At 42.3% G+C, this 16,844-nt stretch overlaps 2 protein-coding genes and 1 non-coding gene across 5 annotated transcripts in view; all 3 read left to right on the top strand.

Moving 5' to 3' along the window:
- Window positions 1-1,075: 1,075 nt before the first annotated feature.
- Window positions 1,076-6,166, top strand: sdhc (succinate dehydrogenase complex, subunit C, integral membrane protein). Of its 2 annotated transcripts, none has more exons than XM_049011255.1 (6): window positions 1,076-1,174; window positions 2,113-2,172; window positions 2,938-3,039; window positions 3,805-3,866; window positions 5,231-5,394; window positions 5,942-6,166. In XM_049011255.1, exons 1-6 carry the CDS (start codon window positions 1,158-1,160, stop codon window positions 6,044-6,046), a joined length of 510 nt encoding a protein of 169 aa, XP_048867212.1. In that variant the 5' UTR covers window positions 1,076-1,157; the 3' UTR covers window positions 6,047-6,166. The 2 variants fall into 2 exon arrangements, with proteins under 2 accessions (XP_048867212.1, XP_048867211.1); XM_049011254.1 differs by lacking the exon at window positions 1,076-1,174 and adding an exon at window positions 1,182-1,248.
- Window positions 6,167-7,069: 903 nt separating this feature from the next.
- trnar-ucu (transfer RNA arginine (anticodon UCU)) lies at window positions 7,070-7,143 on the top strand. Its single transcript has one exon. It is a non-coding gene; the product is annotated as a tRNA-Arg (tRNA).
- Window positions 7,144-8,530: 1,387 nt separating this feature from the next.
- cadm3 (cell adhesion molecule 3) overlaps window positions 8,531-16,844 on the top strand; it is a 35,263-nt gene continuing 26,949 nt past the window's right edge. For both annotated transcript variants that reach the window (XM_049011245.1, XM_049011246.1), the window contains exons 1-2: window positions 8,531-8,754; window positions 9,881-10,069. In XM_049011245.1, coding sequence (XP_048867202.1) covers window positions 9,955-10,069 — 115 coding nt within the window. In that variant the 5' untranslated portion in view covers window positions 8,531-8,754; window positions 9,881-9,954. The remainder of the gene's footprint in view (window positions 8,755-9,880; window positions 10,070-16,844) is intronic.

The raw sequence follows: 16,844 nt of genomic DNA on the forward strand, positions 1-16,844 counted from the left end.
CACCTTGTTATCAATCTCTTACAATATCCAAAATCAATTAATAAGGATGCGATTGTTTTATTTATCAGTCTCTACAGAGCATTTAATATGGTGGAAGATGTTTTTATGTAAGCTTTGCTTCACATTGATCAAGATTCTTTTAATATCGGACAAATCTTTTATCAAAGTACTAGTAGCAGTCTAGCTTTGTCTAATGATAATAGTGATCCATCAGACAGTACGTCAAATCTCTTCTATTTCAGTTCAACCAGTAGCTCAACAGCTCCATCATTTTACCATGCATTGTTCTGACATCAATAGAATTCAGACAGCAGAATGTTCTTTCATAATTAATAAACTGGCACATGATACATGTCTGTTTTGAAGGATAATAGCCAAGTTCCTGTTATCTTGGATGCTTTGAAATTGTTACATCAGGCCTTTGAATTATTCAAAGAAAGAGTAAAATTATGGGTGCACATAACTTAGAAGTCTCACGTGTGGAATACAGGTTAAATAGAAGATTAAATGGTTTCACATTCTGATAAGTAATTAAAAAAAGAATCTAGATTTTACAGGAATGTTTTTAATTGCAAGTTACGGAGAAACTTGACAATTCAAAACGTGTCTTAAGATTTGTGTGCCCTGCTTTGTGTTTATATGTAAATACCAAAAGGAGCCCTGACATTGACAAACTAATGAAAATTCATACTCATTGTAACGGCACGATGTAGATAATGGTATTACTGGAGATATTCTGAAATTTTTCGTTGCACAGACCTTCTTGAATAATAGCTATTGTTTTAGAAAAATGATTACTATATTTCTAGCTTAAAAAAATAGCCGTTCTCCAACAGAGAAAACAGATAGACAGCACAGCATGGTAGGGAAAATCACTTTAAAAGTTACATTGGTTTCGTCCTTGTAATGTATTTAAAACGCTAAATTTGAAATGTCATCATATTGTACTTTCAGAAACTACAAACTGGAAAGTACAACATATTTGTATTCTATGGCAATAGTACCCCCCCATCCCCCGCACTTCTTTCGACAGACAGAATGCGGCTCCTTGGCAAACGCAAGACTTTCCTGCGGAGTCCTCGCGCTTTCTCCCAGCAGGAACGGATTTTAGCCGCGGAACTTCCGCTTCGTCACTTCCTGTTTTGAGGGTCGTGAAAATGGCGTTGTTATTAAGGTCAGTAAAGCTGGTATTTCGTACGTCTTTATGGTGTGTTGTTGTCCTTCCTTAATACGACGACGGTTACACTGGTAATCTTAATATGTCATACGCTGTTTTTTGTGGCTTGTACTTAGAAGAACTTTAAGATGAAAGATGAAGATGAAATAAATGTGGTTTCTTACACCGACAGCTGCAGACTCCTAGCTAAATTGTTCATGTTAGTCGTTTTAAATACGTGCATAGATAATTAATTAATTAATTCTTAGAATTTTATTCCGAAGTATAGCCTGGTGGACAACAAGGTTACCAAGTGTGGTAATTGTTTTTTCTTTGTTTTACTGGCTTTCGAGTTGTTTTCCGTGTATCAAGCAGTTCTATTTAGTAGCTGCACCAAGTCGCATTTTCTAAATGCCCGTGTAAGGAACATAATGTCATGGATTATTCATACTGTAGGCAAAATGCGAGTGAATCACGTTATCATAATGGACTTTTCACTTGCCTAGCGCCGTGGTCCAATAAAACAGTGCGATAAGTTATCTTTATGAATTCTTATTATCCTGAATACAGCAATGTTCAGGGGAGCAAAAAATAATCGACATCTCTATATATGCATCAGGGGGAGAAATAAGACGGTAGTTAGGTCTTTGCTGATGCGGAATCCACTTTATTAACAGTAATTGGAGGACATTTCCAGAACACGTGTGTGCCTGAGTGAGCAGGGGGTGGGCGTGATCGATCTGCCCTGTTGCCACCCCATATCAAAATAATAAACACGACATTTGCATGATTTTTATTTTCCAAGTGCAACCATAGAATAGACATGGCGCAGTGCGGCCAACCCCAAAATATAACTGGCTCCTGACGGCTATCGCAGTCAAAATTTTCTGCTTTCTCCACTGTGTGTGAGGATGTTTAATGTCACAAAAAAGTTTTCTTTTCCCTCATTGCGGCAGGTCATTAGCCCGCCAGGGACTTAGCGTGACCAGAGCACAGTCTTGTGTCCTGTACAGACAGTGAGTATCTAATTTACGAACAGGGTACCTAATGAACAACAAATTTTTATTGCTTGCCATATTTTCTCTCTGAATAAAATGTCATTTTCTTTGGGATTGTACTACAATGATGTGTCATTTTAAAATAGTTTTTTAAAATTCAATAGCTAATATTGTGATGAAGATCTTATACAGACAAAACTCTAGTACTTTAGCTTTGGTATATGCATTAAACAGATTGATATCAGCCTCTCCATTATCTTTAGATGCCTCTTATGTAGTCAAAGTATTCATTGTTTGATTTTTATATGCTGCAAACAATTTTTCCCTGAATTCTGCCAATATGTTTGGTTTATATCCTGCAACCACTGTGCTTTCTGATCAATAGCCTGAAAGCTTTAATATTTAGGGTGGGTGTATATTCTCCAGTTTCTTTTTTTGTTTGTCTTTCACACTATCTATACATTTATTTAATGTGAATAATTATCAGTTTATTGCTTTCCATTTGCATTGCCCATTTAGTTAATGTGAAACAGTGTGAAATGAGAATTGTTTTAGCTAATATAACATTATATATGGCTAAACCTGCTAGTTAATTGGGACAGAAAGTTGTTTTTTTTGCAAAAATGAATATATTGTTTTTTTAAAAAACAATTTGGAGGACAGGCTCTTGTATTTGTGATATTTGCATGAATATAACAGCTTATGTGTATCAGTGTAAATGTTAGTAAGAATGTTTTGTGTAAGAAATTTGCTCAGAAGCTTCAATGTCTCTTTGTCTTGCAGTGTGGTTCCCATGGGAACCAGTGCGAAGGAGGAAATGAATAGGTTTTGGGCCAAAAATACCAGATTGAACCGACCAGTATCTCCCCATTTTACCATCTACAGGTATAAATTTCATCTATACTGTTTTACGCTAGTTGTGGGTGTGAAAGGGGGATGGAGAAAGGCTTATATTTTTATATATCTGCCCTCCCTGTAATTAATGTCTCACAGGCATTGAGGGCTGAGAGCTTGTCTTGAAAAGCATCCAGAATTCAAAGATGATGGCAGTAAACCAATAGGCAGAACACAGAGCAAATAATCTGAGGAAGCGCCACAGTGCAGTGACCATTAAGGAGAGTTTATCGCATTATTGCGTGGGTGTCACTGAATGTGCATGGTAGGTCAAGGCAGAGAAACTGGGGATTCCACATAAGCTGTAATTTTTGCGGAACAGTCGCCTTTCAAGTGGAATTTTTAATCCAGGTACGTGATCTCAACTTGTGTTTCTTCTTGACCCTGAAGACCTTTTTTCTTCTGGCGTTCAGCAAGCTGAAGAAGGCTGATTCTGTCAATAATAAGCATGCAAAATGAATGACACTATCTACACTGGGTTTTCATCTTATTCCGACGGGTGGAAGAAAATCCTCTTTGTTCTGTGCGTTTCTCTGGTTTAATGATGTGGGCCTCTCTGCACATGTGCAGAAGCGGACTCGCTGTGAGTGCCGCTCTTTCCCATGGTACTTCGCCTGACAGAAAAATAAACTGTATACCCATGTGTGCACTAGGGGGAGGTAATTGGCGTGCGCTGTGCCTGCACGGCTGCAGCGCTTCCATTCTGCCGGGCTGTAATCTTCAGTGGTCGTCACGGTAACTGGCTGTGTTTTGCAGGTGGTCGATCCCCATGATGATGTCCATCTCACACAGAGGCACAGGAATGGCGCTTAGCACAGGTACTACGCTCCTCTATATTACAAACCTACTAACCCCCCCCCCCCCTCCATTTGGACACTGGATAAAATGGTACGCTGTCCTGTGGAACATATTCTCACTTTTCGTTATTAGATTTGTTTTTTTTCAAAAATCTGCGTTTCAGTTCATGAAGTCCCTAGTTCACAGTTTAGTTTTTATTTGTCTGCATGTAAATATGTCTGTGCTAACCCCATATCTAACAGCGGGTTAGTCATAGCCTGAAGCGTATGCCAGGAAGGGTATGGAAGAAGGTGGGGGGGGGGGGGGGGTGGGCAGCCTACAAAGGGTCTCAGTCCATTGCTGGGCATTTTTTAGCTTGTCTTTAAGACTGACCCATTTTAGTGAAGCTTCTTTTAACCCTAACAGGTGCTTTTTCAGATTTGTGGGATTCTTCTGTGCATCTTCCCGCAGCGAGGTGCACTCCCTGCTGTATACAGCATAGATCCACTTTGATTTTTATAACTCCCAAATCCAAACTCTGGTTAACCTTCTTTTTTTATACATTACATATCACGGGAAGACCTGCACTCTGGAACAAACTAAATATCTGGCTTTCCCAGCATGCTTACACCGCCTCACATCCCCAGCAGGCTTGGCATGCCGGCTGTGTCGGGGCACCGAAGCTGTACGTTTGCCTTCGGTCCCAAGCCACCATTTTGTAACAAGGAGAAAAACATTATCGTGTTGTTGCTATCATGAGCAGTGCTGGGGAGATGCCAGTTAGCCAGTAAGCTGGCATTTCCCAGACAGCTGGCGCCCGCGTGATGGGAATAGCTCCTGGTGTGTTAATTAACAAAGTCGGAGTAGATCCTCTGAAAACTGCTGCCAGCTATTCCCTCGCTGGCCCGTGAGAGTCCAAATGCACTTCCGAACAGCTTGATCTCCTGCCAATGTAAAGGCGGAACGTCTGAGGCGGCGATAGGCCTGGCGTTCTCGCGCCTCGAAGGACGCACGCCTTTTTAGGCACGGCACATACCCGGCTTCCGATGCCAAACTCTCGCCCTTCGGTGGGCGTTTGTGAAACGGATCCGCCTCTCGGTGGCCCTTGAAATTCCTGGAGATGTCGAAGTTTTAGAAGTTGTAAGATGAAAATGCATCTGTAGCTGCAATCCAGTTTCTGGCTGTGCATGATTCCTTTGCACAGACTCTGTTATTACCTCTCCATTGTAGTACCACCTCAGGCGGTGTGTCTTTCGCTGGTCTAGTATGAAGGAATCCCGTGCTGGGAGACACTGACGCCAACCGCATGAGCAGTTGTTGACGTTACTGCTAGTTTCTGTCATGTTTGTTATGCTTCCGTCTCTTCGCTGACTGCCTTCCGACTTCTCGTCTTGCCTTTCCCCAGGAATCTCTCTGTTTGCTGTGGGAGCCCTGGTTCTGCCCGGTGATTATGCCCACTATCTGGAGCTCATCCGCTCCTTATCTCTGGGCACACCCATAATCGCCGGTGCCAAGTTTGCCCTCGCGTTCCCCGTGGCATACCACACCTTCAACGGCATCCGTCACCTGGTCAGTGCGCTTTGCACACATCTATAGACACCCCTTGCTTGATTTGGAATGGATGGATGGATGGGATGGATAGATGGATGGATGGAAGGCAAGTTGAGCTAAAAATACGTACTATGACAATATATCGAGAGGTCAGTATTTATGTATGTACATACAGTAACATCGAAATAGTGATAGTCAAGTGGGTTTCACCATCTTCATGCTACTGTGCAGGTATACTGTGGTGTATATAATACCATTCCTTCAGGACCACTGTGTGATGTACACACACCAAAATAGATACAGATATTGCACATTACATGGTTTTTGCACGTTAAGGTAAGATGACGCCTTCAGTGTGTGCAGTGCAGCCTCACTCCAGCACAATATCTGTACGTGGCAAAACTTTTATCATGCTGTGAGAACTTCGTTTTTTGATGGATTGGTAGGTGTGTCCCAGTGGCGTGAATGCAGGAAGACGATAGCGTCTTTCTTTGTCTGCTATCTCTGTGCCCTCTTCTTTTCCACGCTCTTTGTCTCCATCCACATCTGGTCTCCTCCCTTTCAGCTGTGGGATGTGGGGAAGGGATTCAAAATCCCAGAGGTCTATCGCTCTGGCTACGCCGTCCTCCTGCTCTCTCTCCTTTCATCGGTCGCCCTCGCAGCCCTCTGACTACCCAGAATGCACCATGAAGAATGAAGGGAGAAGCCTCGCCGATGGTGGAAGATGTTTTGTTATTAAATGGACAGGTTTCTCACCTGTAATATATTAATAAAAACCAGTATAAAAACACAGTTGCCCAATACTAAAATTTATTTTCCATGAATGCTGGTAACCTAAGAATGGTATCACCCATCAGTGGTAAATTACAAAACCCTTATTGCAGAAAATACAACATATTCATTCTTGATACTGGTTATGGGTGATTTATGAAACAGACTAATGTAATAAAAATACATGAGAGATATTAACATCTGTCTGAACCTGGTGCTGTTTACTGGAAAAAAGTTAAAAAGGATTTAAGTGGGTCTGTGATGACGTGTATGTCGTCCCCCCTCCCCCCCCCCCCCCCCCCCCCCCCCCCAGCCCATACGCATATTCGTATTAAAGGCTTGGGTGAAAAGTGAGGTTCGGCAGCGATCCGCTTTTAACAGCAGAGCCCTTCTGTCCCACACTATCTTCTGAAACTGCCGTCATGTTTCCGCGTTTCTCTCGCAGGAATTGCGGCGTGCTTAAACTGCGATTCTCACCATATGCCCCCCATAATATGCGTTAAAGTCGGTTACAAACACCTAAAAATCACTTGCGGTGGAGTTCTTCGTGCACCAACAAAAGCAGACCGGAGTAATTCATAAGAACATAAGACTAATAGACTAAACGTAAGCAAAATGTAAATTGCTCTGTGGACTGACAAAAATAATACATGCCAAATGTATTTAGAATAAACATATGTATGTCGGGTTGTTACGATTTAAAATCTGTTTGATATTCTGTTGAATTAAGCGCAGTAGAAACTACAGTCGCCATTTTGGCTCTGAGCCGCACTGGTGTTCCAGCGCCCTCTACGTGTACAGTGAGGTAGAGCCAAAATGCCGCCCGACTGGTCCTGATGCTGCTCGACGCTACTAAATGCTGCGAAGCACTATAGAGGGATATTTGGATTTATACCGGCTTTTCCCACTTAGTAGCGGCTCAGTCTCTGTGGCGCAATGGAATAGCGCGCTGGACTTCTAATCCAGAGGCTCCGGGTTCGAGTCCCGGCAGAGATGATGCTGTCGGTATGCCTATGGAAAGCAAAGCTTTCTTTTGTATGACTAAACAAATTCCAATGCTGATCTTTTTCATTTCATTACCACATAACGCGCTTAATGTTTTAGGTTGTCTGTGAATACTGCACAAATTAGCAAAATGCTTTACAATCATAATGATAATAAATTCTTACTCTTAATTCACTGAATTATCTATATTATGATTGATAATTTATTGAAATTAAAATCAGGTTCATATGGGATACGTATTATTATTATTATTACTACTACTACTAATACTACTAAGAAACACATATATAGCGAGCGATTTAGATTAATCCAGATGGAGTAAATAAAAAATTCATTCTCTAGATGACTAACAAAGTTGTGTTTTCACAGTCCCATGGAGAATAACAAGGGTCAAGTATTCCTTCATCTTTTATTCACATGCATATACGATCATACAAAGGATTCCAACTAATGGGACGCAACCATTTATCCTTCGTCATTGCCGTTCGGAGCCGACATAAGAGAATAATCAGAGCGAGCATACGACGTCATATCGGCTGGAAGTGTGGACCCATTCTCCCAGATCAATCAGCTTCCATAGCACTGCTGCATTTAAAATTAAAAAGTGCGAGGATAATAAAATCTGAAACGTTTTCCGTCATTAAATGACGTAATTCGTAGCTCTTGGGAACTGGATCGGTCGTGGACTGTATTGCAATAGCATTTATGAATCACCAGATGGCACTACAGTCGCATCCATTTCAATACTTGGTTCATTCCTAGGTATTTCGCAATTAAAGTGCAAGCACCAACAACTGCGCGCATCCCATGTACAAATTAGCTATGTACACACAGGCAAATACAAACACTTATTTTGCAACCCACCAAAATCAGTGAACCTGTTCCCTAATATATATTCTGCTTGCCAAACCACATTAAGTCGCAGTGTAAGGCACTCACCGACTGGGGGCTTCATTTACTGGGTCTAAAGCCTGCCTGCAACATTTAGCTGCTGATTTGGCGCCAGCGTTTCGATTCCCGTTTAACCCTATATTTCCCAATACATTTATTCGATAAATTAGCTCAATACTCCTAGGACCCTTAGCATCGAAAAGTCTTGAATTTTATTCATGAACAAATCAACCCACGTGTTCTCTACCTAGCAATTGTACTTGTAATAAGAATAGGGACAGAACCAAAATAATAATGTTTGCCGAACAAATAAAAATGCATAATAGCAGAACATTCAATTATATACATGATTGTTGGTTATCGCACTAATGAACGCTCCTACCATCCGACCATCTACAGGCTGTGTGGCCTTGCCCTTTCCACAGAATGGTACAGACCAAATCGTATTAAAATCCCCTCCCCTCCCCTCCCCCCTCCACCCCAGAAACCACCCCCTCCCTTCTCGTCTATTTCAGACAGTCTGTTTTGCTGCAGTGAACGTTAGCGGTATAAGGGAAGTAAAAGCAAGGAAAAAGAAGGGACGAGCGACAGAAGAAAGCAGACAGGCTGATCCAGTGGGGCCAAGAGCGAGATAACGCAATCCAGTCCCTTTGCATCCCGAGCATCAGCACGCAGTTCAGCTGGAGGAGATTGCAGAGGGATAACGTTTCGGTGTGTACCCCCTGTGTCGTCTAAACCCTCGCCGTATTCGGAATATTATTGACGTTGGCGTCATACTTGTTTTTCCTCCGGGGAGATCCCTGTCAGTATTGTAAATATGGGGTGTCCGTGTACCGGAATGTGTCACTATCCTCCGTCTTAATCTTTCCCACGGTGCAATTACGTTTATCTGGGACGGGAGTGGGATTGGGCGCGTGCGTATTTGCGATTAAGGTTATTCTTCTGCCTGTTATTATTATCATTATTATTATAATTATTATAATTATTTATTATCGTTGTTGTACTTGTGTAACGGCACCTGTGTCCCCGTCCTTCTTCGCTTTCATCATCGCCGGTGCTGCTGCATTTTTGAATTGCACGACTTCGTGCGCCTTGCTTTTTTAGCCGCGGGTGTAACTCAGCCTCAGTGTTTGACGCGCTCCTGAGCGCTGGGATGAAGGTGTAGTGCTAGTGGACGGGAAACACATTGACAGCCGCTGATTGCTGTTTGTTTTACACCCAGCTTTATTACAAGTATGCGTATCTGTCCTTAATAATCCGTGGATTCAGTTTATATTAAAGACAATAAAAATAAACAGTTTAGTAAGGTGATCGCATTCAATAATGACAATAACAATAAATTACGCCTCCCTCTTCTCCGTCCCCCATCCATCGATGAGCGTCCAGCAGACTCCCCGGTCGTGGTTAGGACCGCACTGCATGTGACGCTTCAGTGCAAAGCATCGGGGCTGTTATAAGGGCGCATAGAGAGGTGAGCCGGTGGCATTATTGGGGCAGCTTGTCTGCACGTTTACGGTTTGTGCGCGTCTCGGCTGCTCATGTGAAGCGGCACTGTGGATCTTCGCAGGGCAGACAGGTGCGTCTCTGCTTCCACTTCGCTTTTTATAACGTCGTGGGCTTGAAACATTGATACTTCGTTTACAGCACCGGTTGCACTTGTGGACTTCGATCACATTCGTCTCCAGCATATTCTAAATTGAATCGGCAAGGGACAGATCGATGCAACCTGCAGTGCAACCCAAGAGCAGCGATGTCTAAATTGCTTCCCCGTTTGTGAATAATGGTGTGGCAGGAATATAATCGCGTGGCAACTGCGTGTTGTGTTTCTTGCGCTCAGGTGCCACCTCGGTTTATCCTAACTATCCGTGAGTGCGCCATCAGCGGCCTGAGGACACTCGGTGAGACAGGCGGATGAAGGTGTCTGCGCGTCACACCATGCCATTCCCAACATTCCCCGTTTCCTTTCTATGGACTCTGTGCTCCGTCAACGTCTTCGTCTTAACAGCCTACAGTGACCTTCTCTTGGGTGAGTTTTTACTCTTTGTCCTTTCACCTGTCTGATCGGTTTGTATTCTCTGTCTCCCCCCTGCTCTTGTTCAATGCTTCTGACGCGGGTGTATTTTCATCTGGCTTGGGTGTAATTATAAGGGAATCACGGCCCTCTATACTCAGCACCCCCCCTCGCCCGTCCAACTTATTCTGCGCTGCCTTCTTTTCGGGTTTGTGAGGGAGAATTTTTGTCATGGACGAAAAAATGACTGATGGAGACACTCTAGCCTCATTTAACATCATAAGTGAGAGTTTATTAGAGAGCTGATATTTTGGTATTTTGTGACGTAAAATAGTGTGACATTGTGACATAAAATAGCCTGGGCAGGAGAATGTGCCATGGCCCAGGAAGATGTGGAATACCACTGTTCCCAGAGTAATGCAGGTATCCGTCAGGCAACTGATCAGGTCAAAACGGTCACTCCCATGGTCTGCGAACATGACTCAGCTTGAAATGACACCCGTAATGGAAATGTTCCCCTGGTAATTGATTATTGACCACAAAGCTGTTTGGTATTGATCCATGGTGCTCTGTGTGTGAAGCACTCGCACTTCTCGTGCTCGTAACACTATTATGATTCGTGGAAACGGCCACGATGCTGGGGGGGAGGTGCACACGCGCGGACAGCCGCTCGCTGTCACTTTTCCGACCGCGTCAGCATTTCTACCCTCCGCGGAATTATCCATAATTGTGTTTTTTTGTGCTGTTTGGCACGATTCGCGTAGTAGTGAGTTTAACGGCTGTGTAGTGCCACGGGGAGCCGGCCGGTAGGGGGCGCCAGAGCGGCCGGCGTGGGTCACTGACAGCTGCGAGGCTTCGTTCATGCTGCACTCATAGGTTCTGGTTTGAAGTGAGTGAGAAGGACAGCGGATGCTGAAGAACAGTTTGTTGTTTCTTTTAACACTAACGTACATTTATATAGGTTAGGTTGCCTAGTTACTAAGAAAATTGGGATTCTCCATATCAATAATGTTATATTTCAGTTTTACTTTTGATTTTGGCCGACGCCGAAACCCATTTTCTACCAGTACCCAAACATGAAATTCTTAGGATTTTTAGAAATCATTAAATAATGTTCAGTAATCTTCAGGTTTTCAGTGCCATACAATGTTTCAGGTTAATGCTTACAACACCGGTCAGCGTGGTCTGCTGTAGCCTTTGATTTATATGGATGTGACGTTGTATACGTTTTTTTACATTATGCTGTTAAAGGAGACACGTTCAAGCACATGATTTTTGCTGACTGCTATTCATAGGCATAATAATGCTATAATAAGATCAATAAACCTGTAAATTAGTCATTAATCCCAGAATCCCTTTCTACTCTACAGCATACACAGCAATTCACTTTCCTTCCTGACTTGATACAGAATGATTCAGAATTATACATAGAATGTGCTGCATTACCACGGAAACTCTGACAAATTAGCAGTGCTTCTAACTGAAAACTTAGCTGTTTTTTACCTCCATATTTTATGCTTCAGTCCTTCAGTCATCTTTACCTGTACTGAATGCAAGGTTGTTAAAGGGATATATCTGGTGGAAATGTGCGTCAGTAAGTAGTTTGAATCGCTACTGCAAGAGAAAAAATACTTTGCAACTTATTTCTGTGTCTATATTTACTCACAAGTCGCTTGCCAGCTGCACCTTTGTCTGCAAGACAGGAAACTTGATTTAGGTATTTGGGGGTCAGACATGGTGCAGCCAGAATGCTTAGGCTGGTAAGTGTATGAAACAGCTTCAATACATGATAACAGCCCAGAACAGCTAAATGCATTATAATATATCTTATAATGCATCCGAAATGTAATTGCAGTATATATTTGTGTGCAAAGGGGTATAAAAAGGGCATAATGAAATGAAATACTTTTGCTTACAAGTATAGCACAGGAAGTCATTTGAGACATTCTCTAGATATGAAACCTGCATGAAGTTGCCCCCTCACTGAATGTATCAGATTTTATCCAAATCGGTCTCAATCGTTTACACCGCATTTATGGCACTTTGTGCCATTGAAATTTTTGTTTGAGCTGCTTTACTTTTTATATTCTGAGACATAAATGGGCCTTTACATGGTCACGTGGCACCGCAGTGAGCTTGCCCCCCTCCCCCCAATTTGAATCCGATCTTGACCAAACTGGTCTCAGTCGTTTGTGCCGTGTTTGTGCTCGGTTGTGCTGCTGAAATGATCATTTGTGCTGCTTTCGTTTGAGATTACTATGTAAGCAAGAATTGATATGTCACTACTGTGTGTCCGATTTGAGCTGCCATTCCGAATCTCACCTCCCATCCACCCCCTATGACATGCCACTCATCTGTTTGGCGATGATGCAGTTTTAAGTTGACTAATAAGTTTAAAGGTCGCCCTAACCTCTGTGAGCGTTCACGTTGACAGAATGTGTTTACAAATGCTTTAAGAAGCTGTTATTTATTATTATAAAAATCGTTAACATTTAGCTTGATAGCATAACCGACATGTTTTATTAGATTATCAATGTATTTTCAGCTTGATAGCGATTTCAATGTTCTATCAATTATAATAGTATATTTAGCCCTATTGCGACATGTTTGCTTAACCTGCATGATTTTAATACTTATTGATAAATCTACAACATTAGGGATTTTGCTTTGATACGCATTTAATTGCAGACCTAATTATATTACATGTAATGCAGACACATTTTTAACATTCTTAAAATTATTTTGTTAATGTAAACCATAATAAAACGCATCGGACATACCATCAAGGAAATGTGAACGATTTTAAATAGCATAAACAAGCCTTTTAAACACATTCTTTCACCTATCGATGAAATATGCTGATATTTAGCTCAATAGCAACATGTTTTATTGATTATTATTTAGAGAGATTACTTTTTAAAAGATACTGTTTCTTTGTCCTCCTAATTTCTTTTGTTCAAAAGGGAAGTGTACAAATTATTTATTTTCAAAGACACGTTATAAATATACTTTTTGAGGAAATATTTGAAGTTTCAGCTATAATGAAGTGTTTCTTCAACCAAAATAACATTTTTTGTTCATTTTGTAACGGCCATAGCAACTGATAATAGTTGGGTGAAACTTATATTGAGACAGCTAGTTATTGTACTGTGAAAATCATATGTCGTTGCAGCGCTACACATGCCTTGTGGTTTTGTGCTACGAAAGAGGTTTTTATGGTAAGAGAGTCGGAGCTGTACAAACACTGTGCTGTGAATGTTGTTGTGTGACACTCTTCCCCACAGAGTAAAGAAATCCAACAAAGTTTGCCTGTTGTTTTATGGGACCTAGTCAAAGAATTTCCATGTCCGAACTGAGTCCTATCGCAGCGATAATTGCCTCTGGTTTTGTACAGTATTCACCACTTCAGTAATCTAATTGCAATGCATGCTATGCAAGGCAACTGAGGATTGGAAAACATGATAATTATGCGGGTTGGTATTATCAGCACTGTAAACTCTCCATGTGTCTGTGCTGAAGCCAGCTCTGGTGGTAGAGGGGATCAGCGGCATGTGCGTCCCTCTTGGAAGGCAGAGTTTCACGTGCTTGTCATATTATGCAGCTTCTTTGATGGAGTGAGGTCATGCTCCCATTGACCAATGAGGTCAGACTAAAGGCGGCGGCTCTGTCAGGTTGACAGGTGCAGACTTTTGTTCTAACATTTTTGGGAGGAGATTTCTCTGAGTCCTTTAATATAATTTGTTGTACGTGGAAGTCAGATAGCTCATGAATCAACTGCACCACCCAAAAGGTAAGCAGTCTCATTATACTGTATATATCAATGTCAAGCCTAGGGCATGTTCAGTCTGAAAACGGTGTGCAACGTTTTGTTATGGTTTCCGGGATTAATGATATATGTCCTTGAAATGGAGTGAAACATAGCGCAATGTTATTTCTCTCATAAGTTAGCATCGGTGCTTGTGGTTAACTAATCGACAGTCTGTCACTGTAAACAGCTCCTCCAGTATTTTGAATTCGAACTAGAAGTACCTACTCCGGATTAAGAACTGGAAAGGGTTCTGGAACTGTCTCTGAGGAACTGCAATCAGGCCGAGTTCCTGCAGTGTGAACACAACAAAAGTTCCTGGGTTCGGAAAAAGGTTCTGGTTCCAGAAAAAAGTTCCGGTGATGTGAAAGTGCCTACTAGAAAACCCACTGAATTAAAAAGGCAGTGTCTGCAATGGAACAGAGCCATAGGTGCAATGCATAACACAAGAGGGTGTTCAACACACCACTGTTTAAATAGACATTGCAGCGTTTCACTGGTTCTGAATGTAGCCCTTCTCAGTCTAATCTAGATCCTTGCATGAACCATACAAGCTCATTCTTACATAATTTCCAAAGGAGATTTTCAGTCCTACATAGATTCTAATGATCTTACTAAATACACATTTGTACTTGATTAATGCATGTACCATAAGTAACCACACACCCACAGACTCCGAAAGATGTTCTTGTAGTCTATGTACAAATTCCTCTCATTCAGTTCATCTTTTTTCTAGAACTAAACTACAATTAGCCCTGATGACATAAGCACCCTTTCTGAAACCTCAATTAAAAAATTACTTAATCAGTTATCCGTGATGTAATTAAATGGTGGTTGGGTGATTTATGGTATAATTTTGAGTTTTTTTTTCTTTCTGAAATGTGTGGTATAATTCAGCGATTTGAATGTATCAACAATTTGTATAATTCAACACATGGCTTATGTCTTAGCGATGTGTGTGGTGTAATTCTGAGGTTGGTCTTCATTGTGTCGATGTCTGCAGTTAAATTCAACAGTTCGACTTCAACTCGCCAGTGTGTACAGTATAACTTAGCAGTTAGTAAATGTCTCGTCGATATGTGTGGCCTGATTCAGAGTTTGGTCTCCATCTCACCAATGGGTGCGATATAATTCAACAGTTTGGTTTCTGTCTTGTCAGTGTGTATGGTATCATTCAGTAGTTGGTCTCCATTACACCAATGAATGGGTTATAATTCGGCAGGTGGTCTGAGTCTCATTAATGTTTGCATTATAATTTAGGGGTTGGTTTCGCCAGTGTGTACAGTATATTTCAACAGCTGGTCTATATCTTACCAATGTGTGTGGTATAATTCAGTGGATGGTATCCATCTCACCCACGAGTACAAAATAATTCAGAGGCTGGTCTCTGTCTTATGATGTGTGCGGTATAATTCAGCGGTTGGTCTGTGTCTCGGCAATGTGTGTGGTATAATCCAGCAACTTGTCTCCATCTCGTCAATGTGTGAGGTATATTTCAGAAGTTGGTCTCTGTCTCACTGATGTGTGTGGTATAATTTAGCAGTTGGTCTGTATCTCAGCAATAAGTGTGGTATTATTCGGCAGTTGGTCTCTGTCTCACTGATGTGTCCGGTATAATCCAACAATCAGTCTCTGTCTCACCGATGTGTGTGGTATAATTCTGCAGTTGATCTCTGTCTCACCGATGTGTGTGGTATGATTCAGCAGTTGGTCTCTGTCTCACTGATGTGTGCGGTATGATTCAGCAGTTGGTCTCTGTCTCACTGATGTGTGCGGTATAATCCAGCAATCAGTGTCTGTCTCATCGAGGTGTGCGGTATAATTCAGCAGTTAGCTTATGTCTGGTAATGTATTTCAGCACTGTATCTGAATGGCCAACACGTGTGTGGTGATTCAGCAGTGGGCTCGTGGGTGGGAGGTGGGCGTGCGGCGTAAGCCAGAGTGGCTTCGCGGAGGGTGGTCTTGGGTGCTCTTCCGTTCTGAGCCTTGTGGGCGAAGCTGGTGCTGCAGGGTGGCGATTGATGGCGAGTCTCTATGTATGAGTCGGTCTCTGGAACCAGCAACCATTTAGCGATACTATGCATTTTCATAACTACAATGTGTTTACTACAATGTGTGGTATAATTTTACGGTGCCTCTCTGCCACAGTGATGCAAGATATAACTCAGTGCTGATGCCATATAATAGTGTTGTGTGTCTCAGGGATGATGTGGTGATGTGAGGTATAACCAAACAAGGCACCTCTGTGAAGGTGATGTGAGGTATAACCTAACAGGGCACCTTTATGAAGGTGATGTGAGATATAACCTAACAGGGCACCTCAATGAAGGTGATGTGAGGTATAACCTAACAGGGCACCTCTGTGAAGGTGATGTGAGGTATAACCTAACAGCCCACCTGAGTAAAGGTGATGTGAGGTATAACCTAAGAGGGCACCTGTGTGAAGGTGATGTGAGGTATAACCTAACAGGGCACCTCTATGAAGGTGATGTGAGATATAACCTAACAGGGCACCTCTATGAAGGTGATGTGAGGTATAACCTAACAGGCCACCTCTATGAAGGTGATGTGAGGTATAACCTAACAGGGCACCTGCATGAAGGTGATGTGAGGTATAACCTAACAGGGCGCCTCTATGAAGGTGATGTGAGATATAACCTAACAGGGCACCTCTATGAAGGTGATGTGAGGTATAACCTAACAGGGCACCTGCATGAAGGTGATGTGAGGTATAACCTAACAGGGCACCTCTGTGAAGGTGATGTGAGGTATAACCTAACAGGGCACCTGCATGAAGGTGATGTGAGGTATAACCTAACAGGGCACCTCTGTGAAGGTGATGTGAGGTATAACCTAACAGGGCACCTCTGTGAAGGTGATGTGAGGTATAACCTAACAGGGCACCTCTGTGAAGGTGATGTGAGGTATAACCTAACAGGGCACCGCTATGAAGGTGATGTGAGGTATAACCTAACAGGGCACCTC

The sequence above is a fragment of the Brienomyrus brachyistius genome, chromosome 4, assembly GCF_023856365.1.
Source record: "Brienomyrus brachyistius isolate T26 chromosome 4, BBRACH_0.4, whole genome shotgun sequence".
NCBI lineage: Eukaryota > Metazoa > Chordata > Actinopteri > Osteoglossiformes > Mormyridae > Brienomyrus > Brienomyrus brachyistius.

Coding starts and splice junctions, on each gene's coding strand:
- sdhc (XM_049011254.1), top strand. CDS start 1,205: ATGGTGTGTTGTTGTCCTTCCTTAATACGACGACGGTTACACTG. Junction 3,867..5,230: donor AGGAATGGCGCTTAGCACAG/GTACTACGCTCC, acceptor GCCTTTCCCCAG/GAATCTCTCTGTTTGCTGTG. Junction 5,395..5,941: donor TCAACGGCATCCGTCACCTG/GTCAGTGCGCTT, acceptor CCTCCCTTTCAG/CTGTGGGATGTGGGGAAGGG.